General features: G+C 49.0%; 1 protein-coding gene across 2 annotated transcripts; it reads right to left on the reverse strand.

Moving 5' to 3' along the window:
• Positions 1–16: 16 nt before the first annotated feature.
• On the reverse strand, positions 17–12,971 carry LOC120947572 (vinculin). 2 transcript variants are annotated; one of them, XM_040363003.2, is made up of 4 exons: positions 12,837–12,971; positions 6,951–7,280; positions 2,207–4,939; positions 17–2,115 (listed from the first exon to the last, which is right to left on the reverse strand). In XM_040363003.2, the coding sequence occupies exons 2-4, from the start codon at positions 7,005–7,007 to the stop codon at positions 2,008–2,010; spliced, it is 2,898 nt and encodes a 965-aa protein (XP_040218937.1). In that variant the 5' UTR covers positions 7,008–7,280; positions 12,837–12,971; the 3' UTR covers positions 17–2,007. The 2 variants fall into 2 exon arrangements, with proteins under 2 accessions (XP_040218937.1, XP_040218938.1); XM_040363004.2 differs by lacking the exon at positions 12,837–12,971 and adding an exon at positions 11,908–12,064.
• Positions 12,972–13,256: the final 285 nt, after the last annotated feature.

Genomic DNA, 13,256 nt, shown 5'->3' on the forward strand with positions numbered 1-13,256 from the left:
GGCTGGAGGCTGTTAGTAGCTTTTTTTTTAAATATATTTCTACAACTTGAAGAAAAAAGGAAATAAAAACAATTGGTAGAAAAAGAGAACATAGAATGCAAATGTGTGTTGCGTCAGTATTACAACAATAAATAGGCACTTGTTAATATATATAGTTACAGTTCTATCCACTTTCGTTTGAAGGTTACAAAAGGTTCTTCTACGTATCTTTCTGCCACGTTCCCTCTCCAGCTGCCATCAAATGACCACGATGTGGAGGACCAGAGTAGGGTGCGTGCGCGTGTTTAGCTTGCCCTGGTTGCAGCATCGCGGATGTCCCCTCTGCTAATCATTCCTTCATTTTTGCATTGCTTCGGATCAGTACGGGCTTAAATTCATCTACAAAAATGCGTTGATTGTTAGAGGCAGGCGCTTGTTTGCACACTATGTTCTGTTCTATCATATTGTTATGATTGGTTGGTTGGTTGGTTGGTCGGTCGATTGACTTTAATTGTACGATCAATGTTCGGGTACATGTTAACTACTGTTCTTATCTGTCTGTCTGGGTAAACGAGGGATGGTTTTAGTTCAACATCAACCCAACTCGGCACAAAACACTTAGAACGGTATAAGAAAATGGAGTTGTTATACAAAGTACAACCTAACACGAAAGAACTAGCTGTCACTCGTAGTAGCTGTAACACGTGTGTAACTAACGATTAATCACTACCGAAAGAAGTCTTACTCTCTAGTTTGAAAAAAGGAAACACACGATTGTTACTACTGCGTGAGTGTTTTAAAAAGGTTGCTAGTAGAATAGTTTTCATTTGTTTTAGTTTGTCTTACGTTTCAAATTATTGCACTACTTACAGAGCGATCAAACAGTGAACACACGTGTCGCGATGGTGTTACACAATTAGTTCAAATTCAAAGTTTCACAATTCAAACAAACTGCTTGCACAACAAACGGTGTTAACAACAACATAACTAACGCTTTCTCTCTCCCTCTCTCACCTGCATTGTATGCATCTTACAGTATTGCATTTCCTTTTCATTCTGGATTAACGGGTTGTTTACTTGCACTTGTAACTGCTAGCGTTCTACTGCTTGCTCTACAGTAAGTAATTAGTAAAATTAGCACAACATTTAATAACTCACAATCACACACTCGCGGTGAGTATTTTTGCTGCCTTTCGCACACTATTTGCGCTCTATAACATTAAGTATTTTAGGTAGTAACGCTCTGTTATTATAGGAAGGAGGTTCGTTTGTTTAAAAATCCATCTGCATCAACACGTGACGGTCCGTCGTACCTTTACCTTCATTCAACCGTTTGCTTGTTTATAAATATCTTGGCCTTTGCAAGAGTAGGTTCGTTGTCCTTCTGCTTTCTTCACTTTCTTTTTAACAATCCACGTTTAATAATGGTTTTTTACCTTTTGTTTCTGTTTGTTTCATGTGTGTGTGTGATTCTATTAAAGCTTGTTACGGTAATTGCTTTGTTTTGCGATTCTATATAAAAACTTTACGTCAATAACGTGTTATAAAACTCTCTCCCCAACCTCCCGGCTAGCTAGTTGGGCATTGTACACTTTGTAAGAGCATTTTACATCCATTTTCTTAACATATTTGGCAACATTTCTTCAACCTTTCGCTAAGGTTCATCCTTACACTTCCGTCATCCCATCCCTTTGCGATTTGTCGTACATTCTTGTGCGTTCTCTTCTTCATCCGCCACAGCGTTCATCTTGCTTTAGTTTCTCTCTTTTTCCATTTATATACGACTTCGTTTGCTTACCTTGTAAAATAATAAAACTTTCAGCTGCTTTGCGACTTCTTGCGTACGGGGGCAACACACAACGAGTTTTAGGGGACAACGGACAGAATTAAAAATAAAACGCAACATGGAAGACACGGAATTCGGTCGTGCGGGAACACAGTTGCACAAAAACAGTAACGGGACAACGATGAACGGATACGGAGGGGGGCGAGGGGGGGTGCTAGTGCGGGGATCGGGAAAAGGATCCCTTAGTACTGATACCAGGGCTGTCGACGTACCCAGCGTAGCCGTTGGTTGGTTTGGTCCGATCGGATCTTGATGCTGGCACCTTCAGCCGCTCGGACCGTTTCCTTGACCTGTGTGTGAACGAAAGGGAAAAACGAAGAAATGTAAGAAGTCTTTCTATGTCTCTCTTGCGTCACATCATCGATTCGCAATCGAACTTACACTCTGCATGAGATTCTGCGCGTTTCCAACGAGCATCTCCGTTGCTTCGCGATCCTCCTCCGAGCCCTGCGCACCGAGCATGGTGGCCTTCACCGTGGACAGAATCTTGAGCTGCGTGCCGATGGTCGGTATGCGTTCGCACACCTGCAGCAGATTGGTGCGGATGCGCTTGTCCGTACACTGACGGGCGAGCTGCTTCGCCAAGCGCGTCACATCCTCCGACGCCTCGGCGATCTGCTTGGCCGTTGCAATCAGCTCTCGCTTGCTGCCCTTCGAATCCGCTCGCACCAGCTCGGACAGACGGGCCATCAGCACGGCCATGCGCTTGGCCGCCGCAATGATCTCGTTGTCCTTGGACGACCACTGGCGCACCTCCTGGTGCAGACCATGGGCGGCCATCAGGATCGGCTGGTTGGCGTGGGGCATGCTGCCCGCCTGGAACACGTCATCCTCGTCGTCCGTCTCGGCGACCGGCGGTGGTGGCCGCATCGGTGGCACATTCTCGCGCGGTAGCGGAGGTCGCGGCGGTGGTACGACTTCGTGCGAACCGCCACCCAGCTGCAGCTGCGAAAGATCCGGCATCTCCGGTACGGTGGGCGCGTGCGTGACAGCACCGCGCACATTGCGGACGCTCTGCAGCAGTGCCCGGTTCGCTTCGCGCCAGTTCGACGCCGCTATCGGGTCGCTAATGTTGGTGGAAACGTTCTTTGCCTCCTGCACCATGGGCGAAATCGACGCCTGCAGCTGATCCGAAGCTCCATTCAGCCGGTCAATGTACTCCGGATCCTCCGAGTTGTCCGCTTCCTGTTTGGCCACCAGCAGCACACGGTTGGCGAGACGCGCCTCGCTCGACGTGTTGTCGACCATCTTCTGTGGCTGGCGCGTACGGATTGCGTCGTCGCACAGGAACGAATGTTTCTGCATCTGCTTCTCGGACGCTTCGATGAAGTCGGCCGGATCCGTCGCCTGGTCGCAGAGCGTACGCATACGCAGGATCGTGTCGGCGTACTGCTGCTTCAGATTGTTCAAGTGCTCCTCGGCCGCTTTGCTGGTCGGGTAGTTCATCCGGATCCGGCCGGCCGACACGAGCTGCGGCGTCAAGCTGTCGATCTGGTTGGCAGACGCGAGCAGACCCTCGGCCAGCTTCTTGTTGCCACCCGAACCGCCCGCTGCCACCATGCGGCTCGTCTTCGACGCACGGTTGCTGAACGCCTGCAGCCGGTTCGACTTCTGGTTGAAGTTTTGCTCCCGTCCCGGCGTTCCTTCCGGCTGCGCCACCGCCTCCATGAACTGCTTCAGCGGTGTCGAGATGTCGATAAAGTCCTCGACCACGCGGTTCACCACCGCATCCTGGATCTGCTTCTTCAGCCCGTGCAGCTTCTCGTTCAGCCGGCGTGCCAGCTCCTGCGCCTGGGGCGTATGGCCGAGACCGTTGTTGCACATCTGCGAAAAGTCGTGCGCCAGCTGCTCAACCTCATCGCACAGCTGGGCCATCTCCGCCTTCTGATGCCCACCCAGTCCGTCCGCAACGCGGCGACCCTCGTCCACGATCAGCGCGATCGCTCGCACACCCAGCCCCCGGTCGTCGCGGGCAGGATTCTGCAGCCAGCGGCATGCCTGCTCCAGCCGGCCCTGCACCGTATGGGCCGTCTGCTGCAGCCCGGCCTTGTCCACGCCCATGATCGCATTCAGCACCGACTGATCCAAGCTGCCCAGCTTATCGCGAATGTCGCGCGCAATGTTGTCCGCATGCGGCGTCGTACCCTTGCCCTCCTGGCGCAGATCGCACAGCGTGTTGGTCATGGCCGTAATGTCACCGGCCAGTTTGCGCAGAATGTGCGAGTCCTGCGGCAGGCAGCGATCGGCCACCTTCAACCCATTCTCCACGATCTGGCGCAGTGCCTTCTCGCCCACGCCACCGCGCAGCGCGTACGGATTGCGCAGCCACTCGTTGGCCGCCTCCAGCTTGTTGCGGATCGCGTTCTGTATCTTCTTCAGCACGGTCAGATTGTCCAGCTCGCTCTGGTCCTCGTCGTACGTGGTGAGCTGCAGCACGCGAATGATTTCCTGCAGCTCCTCGCTCATGCGCGAAGCAAGATAGTTCCTGTTTTCGGCCGCCTCCTCCGAACCCTTGCCGCTCTGCTCCGCGATCAGGATGTACACCTTCATGCTGCAGATCAGGATCGGTGCCAGGATCTTCAACTGCTCCAGACAGCGCACCAGAATCTCGCTGTGCACCTGGTGCGTCAGCTCCTTCTCGCGCGCACCCACCTGCGCCGTTACCTTGCTCAGACACGGGGACAGATCCTTCAGGAACTGCACCAGATCCTCCATCGAATCGATCACCTCCGACACGGCCAGATAGTCGAGCACGCGCTTGCACTCACGCACGATCTTGCGCACCTCGGACTCGTCGAAGCACAGCAGCAGCGAGGACGTGCCCTGCAGGATGCCGCGCGAACCCTCGATCAGCTTCTTGCGTGCCGGGCCGGAGAATGGATCGGACCGCAGCATGAGCGACGCTTCCTCCAGGAGCTGTGCAGCCGTTTCCACGCGCGTTAGCGACGCGGGCATATCCTGCTTCAGTATGTCGTCGTCCGAGTTCTGTATCGTTTCACGTCCGACGCGCACAAGGTTCGTCACCGCCACTGATACCGCTTGCACTGGTTTGCCCAGATCGGGCATTGCGTTGCCATCTTCCGCCTCTTCGTGGAGTATGACCAGCCGGGAGACCTAAGAGGAAAACGGGAGGAATGGGGATTGTATTATTATTATTATTATTGCATCAACTACAAATAAAACACAAGCCCCACATTGAGACGGACGAATGGTGTTACTAGCGGATTTTATTTAAATGTTTTCTTTTCCCACGGCATTATATCACTGTGCATCGAGCCAAATGTACATTTTTGGGCACGTTTCATGACACGGATGCACGGATTGCACAACTATGTGCCTTTTTGACGGGAGGGGGTTGGTTTTATGCCCCAAACTAAACCAAACGCTTGCTAGGTCACCTTATAATATATTATACGGTCGTCTTGCAATAGTGCAAACCGGCCACCGTCCGCCCGGTGTCGTTCTGTCTATATTACTCGGCTTTATTAAAAAAGGTAGGAGCAGCAGGATAAGGGGAAGAGAAAACGATATTCCCTTTCATTGCTCAAGACAGCTGGACAACAGCCAAGCCCGACGGGTGGGGCCGACGATTAGTCGCCGTCTTTTCGCCGGCAAAAAACCACGCCTCCGCGAAGCGCACACTGCCAAGGATTTTCTTTTTCATCATTGAAATAGTGCCAAATTAATCTTCCCTGCACAATATGCCCCGATCAATATTCGTCCTCATTTTGATTACGAGGTTTTATGCGCCTGTGTGTGTTTTGTGTGTTGCTTCTATATGCTTTCCATCAGTTGGCACTTCTAGGAAAAAAGGGCAAGCTACCGAGCTACCGAGACGTTTCAGGTTCGACCGTCACACTCGTTGGTTAAGGGGGCTCGATTGTGATCAATTTAATACCCATTAATCACTCAGCGATCGAACGCATCTACAGCACGTTGACGCTACACACCCTGACACCCATTCAATTGGCCAAAGTGCATCTCGCCTGTACTATTCCTACACGTCATCCTAAAGACAATTTCATGATTAAACCATTGCAAGCAGTTCCTGGCTAACAAAAAACGCTCCAAAACTGTCGCCAGCCAGGTCGTTTCTGTTGCTGAAATTCAAGTCAGGTGTATCGCCCTGCTGCTAGCAGCTACGTTTGACTTTGTCTCGATAATGGGCTATAAAAACAGCAGACAACATCGTAAAAGTCGGAAAACCGCATCCAACAAGCTCTAGCATGCATTCGGTACGCAACGGTTCCATACACACGGTCCTTTCCTCCCTCATCCTTCTCTTCGTTTGCGGTTTTCCCTTCTGTTTGCGGCGTTCTCCCCACGTTCAGTTACACACACAGTTTATTTGCCCCGGGTGTTAGTGGAAAACACGGCTTAGCAAGTCTTACTGCTTCTGTTCCCTGTTAAGCTTCCAACGAGTAGTTGCCGCCCAAACCGACCGAGCGACCCCCAATGGACGCTCTGCATTCGAGTGATTCATGGGCTATTTTTGGCAAAACAAAACAGGGAGTACTACTACTACGTACGACGGCACACACAATCGAACGGTTTGCGGCGAGTGTGAAATTGGACACTACGAGACAGTAACGGGGGACGGGAAGGGCGTCCTCGTCGGTCGAAAAAAGAAAAGAAAAGGGAACAACAGTTTCTTACACCCCAATCAACACTGTTTGTCATTTACGATGAGCTGTTTGTGCGTGTGTGTATCGGGCGTCGATCGCACAACAACCGGGCACTGCAATTCCATCAAGCCGTATCTCGTCTGCTGATCATCAGCACGGCACGGAGGACGGCCGTGTGCTAAAATTAAATTCCTTCACATAATCCACTCCACCCTCAGCATAATGTGCGGTGTCCATGCCTGTGTGTGTGTGTGTGTTAAGTCTGTCGTCACTAGAAAATTCCCCTGAAGAGTCTGAAACTAACTCCATTACTCCACCCAACCAAATTTGACACGCACGTCCAAGATCGCATTCAATGACACCGTCTTCCGGCTCCGGATTGGGTGGAATGGTTTGTTGGTAAATAAAAATAACGTTTCTCTGTGTAAAGGGGCAGCAACAGGATGGCAATGTTCGAGTTACAACAAATTTTTGTGGCGTTACGCGCCTCCCTGCCGTACCTGCTGGGCCACTGGCTCCAAGATGCTCTCGATCGTTTTCGTGTGAAACACAGGCATTTTGCTGGTGTTGCAGTTGCTGATGTGGATGGTGATGATGCAATTTGCCGGTTATCTCTCGTTCCCTGGGTGGTTGCTGCTTATGATGCGCCCCTTGCGTATCGTCGAAAGATCGATGCGCACGCGCACGTGATCACTCGATCGGGCTGCTTAGATGGTGTCTGTTTATGTACGCCCGCGTTGTCGTTATGTTTCTTCGCAGTTTCCAGCCGGAATCATCCAACCGGAAGAGCAACCGTCTCTCTATAGGCCGGCAGAGTGCGGGACGACGATCTGAAATAAAAAAAGGCGCAGAAAGCAAACGAAACGTTAGCGGACTAATCGAATGAACACACGCTATTGCCACGCTATTCCGAAACTGGAGCAACGTGTCGTTTGGGGATTTTGTTAGGGCATTGAGGGGAAGATTCTTCCCAAGGCCACCGTCATAGCATCGTTGTTTCCTTTTTTTTTTGTTTCCATCACCAGCTGCGATGCGAATATACATGCTTTGCCCTAACCGTTTGGTAGGTTTTGATTGATCTTTTCGATACGCTCTGGTAAATTTTTCGCGCCCGTTTCTCGACTCTGTGTGTGTGGTGGCGCGTTCTTCTTCCCACACGATGACGACCGCGGCAGGAAAGCGTTCCAACCGGAGGTCCGAAAATGGTCAGACACGCGACTGGCATCGCGGAGCCGCGGACACCACGCCCACGACGTCCTCTCGTCGTCGCACACACACACCGCACACACCGAGCAGCATATGGTACGCGGTGAGATGGTGACGAAACGATGGATTTCACTCGGATCTTTTGTATTTAAATGGACCGATGACGATCGATACCGTGGTGCGATTGCTTCGAAGACAGCGGAAGTACAAGTGTTCTTTAGATCAGATACAGTTTTCTCTTCTCTTGGCGCCTTGTTTGTCTTGTTGTACATGGACACTAAATAAATGGGAATTATACCTCCTAATGGGAATGGTTTAAGCGTTCAATCAGTATAACCAGATTTACTTTTCGTTCCATAGAACCACCCACTCTCTTGAGATGTTTGAGTGCTTTAAAGGGGATTATTACCCGCGGTAAGTCATGTTCCGCTAGTTGAACCGAGTTCTGGAATAAATTACCGCCCTCCTTTTTGTCACGCCACAGCCAAGGACTGGGTGGCCCTGGTGGTGAACCCCAGTTAAAGCGTTTGACCCTTGAGACGACATCCTCTGCCCACTCTCACTCACACTCGCTCTCGCAAGGGCCACAACCTCGTAGTCAAAAATAAAAACGAAACTTCAAATCCTTCCCCCTCTTTCCCTGAGGTCGGGTGTCGCTGCCGCAGGATGTGGAGCGACGACACACCGAAAACCACACGAACCAACGTGAAAACAAAAGTAAATTGCGAGAAGCTAACGTTCAACAACAACAACAGACATAAATCCCCAGCAACACCTCAACCGGGCCGACGGACAAACGGGCATGCACTTGACATTGAAGCACTGCAAGGGCCATCCGTTTCTCTTTCGCAGTGGCGCTTCCACGCCAAAGCCCCATCAACCCGCCAACGACGTCAGCAGTTCCTTTTGGGGTGTGGCACTCGTTGCGATCGTCGATTCCCTTTGGACGATGGTGACACCCTGGTGTTGCCATTTTTTTTCTCTCTTCGTCTCATGTACGTTTGTTATCATCTTCCGTTTTGAAGTTCAAACAAGCTTTTATGGAGGGGCATTCTTAAATTTATGCGTCACCTTTCGGCGACGGTGACGACATATAGGGCTGCTTATGGGTGTACCACCGTGCTCAAGGTAACGAGCCCGACAATGTACAGACCAAACCGACCACCAGTACGACGTCACCAAAATGTAATGAAAATGAGTCGTTAGTTCGTTAGGAACCGGGTTAAGCCACAACGGACGCCAATAATCTGACGTAACTGCCCTGTAGAAGCGTGTGCACCATATGGTGGTGATGCTTGAAGCTGTGATTTAAGTTCCACTAACACTGACATATGGACACATACCAGACAACCGTCTCTATTTTACTCACCATGGCCTACGGACAAAATGAAGATCGCCGGATCGCCACCACATCGGTGTGGTTCTATTCGAGTCAAGTGTTTCTTTGTGATAAAATCTTTTACGCCACAATATCGCTACATTCGCTTCCGTTCTCCGGGCAGAAACGATCATGTGGGCGCCAACCACCGGTGTTGATCCTCAATCATCAACACTTTAGAGGCAGGGGGGGGGGGAAACAGAGCTCGGTTGGTGTCAAAATTCATCAGTCAGTGGATGATGATGATGATGTTGGCCAAACAGTTTCTTCCATGCTTCTGCTACACCGCTTTGTTGACGATCGGATTTAAAGTGGAATTTGCGATAAAGCGCTTCGCGCGTGGGTTTAAACGATCGCGCGAGCGGTGGTAGAGCGATCGCTAGGGGCAACACAGCACACACAGGTGACCGACTACTACCACGCTACCTTTTCCCGACTCGAGGGACACTCTCGAGGGAAACCACCAGCCTTCGTTGGTGTTTATTAATAGAGAAAGAAGCAAACAAGCGGTTGGGCCTACACTCACTGTGTGTAGAGCACACAGGGGTAAACGCGCTCAAGGAAAACAGATCTGAATATTGCACCGTGAAGGTGGTGTGGTCTGCCGATCTCCCAACTGGAGGTGTGGAGCAGAACACACCGCCGTAGATGGGCCGCGTTCTGGCGGGAAGAAGCTGCCCGAGAAGCATAAATACTGCAAAACAATATTGTTTATGGGACGCGGCGTACCGTGTGCCGTATCTATTTATTCCCTGTTTTGTTTTTTAAAGGTAGTAACCTTCTTTTCTTTAAACTTGCCTCTCTTTCGTTTGTTGCCTGCTCCATTGCTACCCTCCCCCATTTGCTAACGATCGCCCACGCAAATCCCATTAGATTTAAATTTCGAAACGGATAAAACGGATTAGGACGGAAAGTTTTCCCCCACCATGCTTTGTCAACATTTGGCCAAATTTTTCCCACCCCTTTAACCTTGCTGGCAAGTGTTTCCATTTTAAGGGCATTACACACACAGTACTGCGAGGAGGAGGAGTAGCAGGAATAGCAAAATAAAGCATTGAAGCCACTTTACAGTGCAGGAATTCGTTGCAAAGTGTATGTGTGTATATGAGAAAAGAAAAAAAATCAATACCCTTTGGGTAATGCACGAAAAAGGAAACCTGCCTCCATCTAATTAGATCCCGTACTGGGCAACTGGGCGAAAGTGTCGGTTATTATTAGAAGACGCCCCAACCAGTACCTTCACGGTGGAGGTGGAGCGCAAGGCATACGGTAAGGGGATGTGGGGCAAATAACACCCAACGCGGGGCCAGTACACACACACACACACGTGGCGTTAGAAGGAAAACATGAATCATTCAGCTAACAAAACAACATGTGTGCGATGTAATGTGGCTGGCAGTCAAGTTTAGATAACACTATACTTGGAAATGAGAGGGTTTTAGAAGGTGGTGAATAATAAATACATTTTCCATTCTTAGTTTAATTATTTACCTAATTAAATTCAATTATAAAAATGAAATAAAACAAGAATCAGTTTTAGTGTCATCCTGAATAATATTAGAAGAATAATGTACGTTCTAAGGGAAAGAGGATCGTTTAAATTCACTCTTTACGTTCGAGCAATGAAGCAGAGCCACAGCGAAGACGTCAAATACTGGATACAACAATCAACTGCCTCTATCGGCGTGGGTTCAAATTCCAAAATTCGATTCTGGTCTTACACGTGTTTTTAAGAGTGATAGCGCGTTTAAGAGTGATTTACCAAATAAATGAATTTTGAGTATAAAATATTGTTCAACAAAACACCAAATTCTTATATAGTTTGCCCTTACAGGGGTTTTCAGGGGTGTTCTCATAGTTTTGGGACATTTCCTTGACTCTTTCTTACGGGAATAGCTTTTTCTTATATGATAGAAATTGTACTCTATGGAACCCTAGTTGGACAGGATTCTTGGAAATTCCTATTGGATTTCTACAATAAGTTTGCTATAGAGTCCAGCTGCTTTCAGTTCATTTCGAATAAGAAAAGTCAATAAAGTGTCCCATAGCTATGACACCTCTTCTAGAAACCCCTGTATTCCCCCTTTCCCTACATTGGAGTCTCTTTTACTCAGATTATACGCTACAACGAGAGATATTGCACTTCTTGCTTTATGAATCAACCCTTTTATCAACTTGAATGTGTTCTGTCATCCCCCCCCCCCCAATGATGGACGACGTCGTGTCTTGATGGACAAATGGCTTAAGCTCTCTACGCTCTCTTTATCAAAAGACCCTTTTTATCAAAATAAACAACCAAAAGGTGCACGCCCAGCCGCTTATCAGTCTTATCGGTGGATTGCTTCAACGCGCGCTGTGCATTGAGTTAAAATGTCGATTTTCACTCTTACATCTAGAACCATTTTCGAGCCAAATTTAAATGCCGTTGTTTGGTGTGAGATCATGCCCACTTTTTAGAGGTGTAAAAGAAACGAACACTCGCCAAAAGAAAGAAAGAACCATCGCGACCGGGTATAAACAATTGTGCTTCATTGGCTGTGGCCCACCGAGGCAGCATTCGCATTCGGTCATTGATAATTATACACACATTCCGTTAAATGCACACCATAAACTTGACTTTCTTTGCAAATGCCACCCTTTTTTTTGCTTCAATTTCACGCTCACACACACACACGCGCGGGTTTGTTCCGCTGCTGGACAAGGGATCAACCGAGCAATCGCGAGAGGAATGCAGTCGTTGCACTTTTTACTGGATCCGGATCTCCTGCAAGATCACACGGACGGTTGGAGGAAGTTCGTCTCACCATGAGCAGCATTTATCTCATCTGGAAATTCACAGCCTCCTGCAATCGTCTTCCACATGGGGAACTTACACAAAGCGCAAAGCGTACTGCGATCGTGAATGCTTCTAATTCCACGGTAAGCACGCCTTTTTTATTTACTTCCACACGATTTCCAACTTCTATTCAAACACCACCGTTCGCCAAAAACGGGCACAAAACTCGGAACACGGGGCGACGACGGTTCTCGCCTCACCTGCACGAGGGAATCTATTCAAGTGAGACACACCGCAACACGCAGCTGAGGATGGTGGGGTCTCTCGCGCGCTGAGATGAGATCATTCGCGCTTTGCGCGAGAGTGTGTTGTGTGTTTGTGCTTTACCTCCCTTTTGCTTTCTTTGTTTTTAAGATTTTCTTCACCGCACACGCCACAGACACACACACACGCACTGTAGGGCGGCCGATCGGCCAATGCATTCTGAGATAGTTACACCGTTACTCGAACAGCACACCGCGGATGTGTCGCGGATTCGCTCTTTGCTCTCGCACGACATTCTTCTTCCCTCGCATGGAAATCTGTTGCAGGCGGATTAATCTAATTTGCAATCGCACAAGTTGCTGCTTCGCGTTATGAAATAAACCTTAAACTTGCGTTGCGATGCGAATGCGCCACCCAAACAGTATCTGGGTGATGAAGTAACCTTTTCTTTCCAATAGAAACCGCAAACACGCTCCCCAACCCCAACGCTCACGGCACCACACCAGCAGGCTCCGCTCCAACGGGAGCAAATCACGTCTTCAACTTCTATTTTCTCTACACACAACACACTCGCACGCACGGGAGCAATTTTACACCGTACACGGAACACAGCTCAACGGAGAGGAGCAGAAGAACGGTGCGTTTCCTTTTATGGGCGATTCTTAAAACAACATATTTCTATGCACAATTCTTCGCTGTTCTATTCCAAACGACACCTCCAAAGATAAATTGTAGGCAAAAAAGAAAAATAAAGGAAAATACCTGTGTGGGGGAGGCACTTTGTACACGCTTCGGCTGGGGGAGGATTATGCGAGACGTTTTGATCAGGGTCCGCGGTTTGGGACAGCACCACCGCTCGCACGAACGTTCTGTATCAGACAGAAGTGTGTTGTTCTTTTTCTCCTGGCATTTCATTTCATGGCCCAGCGAGGTGTCGGTCTCGCACGTCGACAGCGTTTGACAGCACAAGTGTCACCGAAAATTACGCTTGTCGATTGTCAAGTTATGTTTCATAGAATTATCGTGAGCAAATATAAATTTTACCTTCAATTATACCTGTAGCAAATAAACTTTCTTTTTCGATGGAAAATATTAAATAATGTGTTACCCAGGAGAAAACATGCCATGGCCACACCTTCTCGAAACCACTTTGGCGCCATCTTCTTCTTCTTCTTCAGTTTG

The sequence above is a fragment of the Anopheles coluzzii genome, chromosome 2 (genome assembly GCF_943734685.1).
Source record: "Anopheles coluzzii chromosome 2, AcolN3, whole genome shotgun sequence".
In the NCBI taxonomy this organism is placed as follows: Eukaryota; Metazoa; Arthropoda; class Insecta; order Diptera; family Culicidae; genus Anopheles; species Anopheles coluzzii.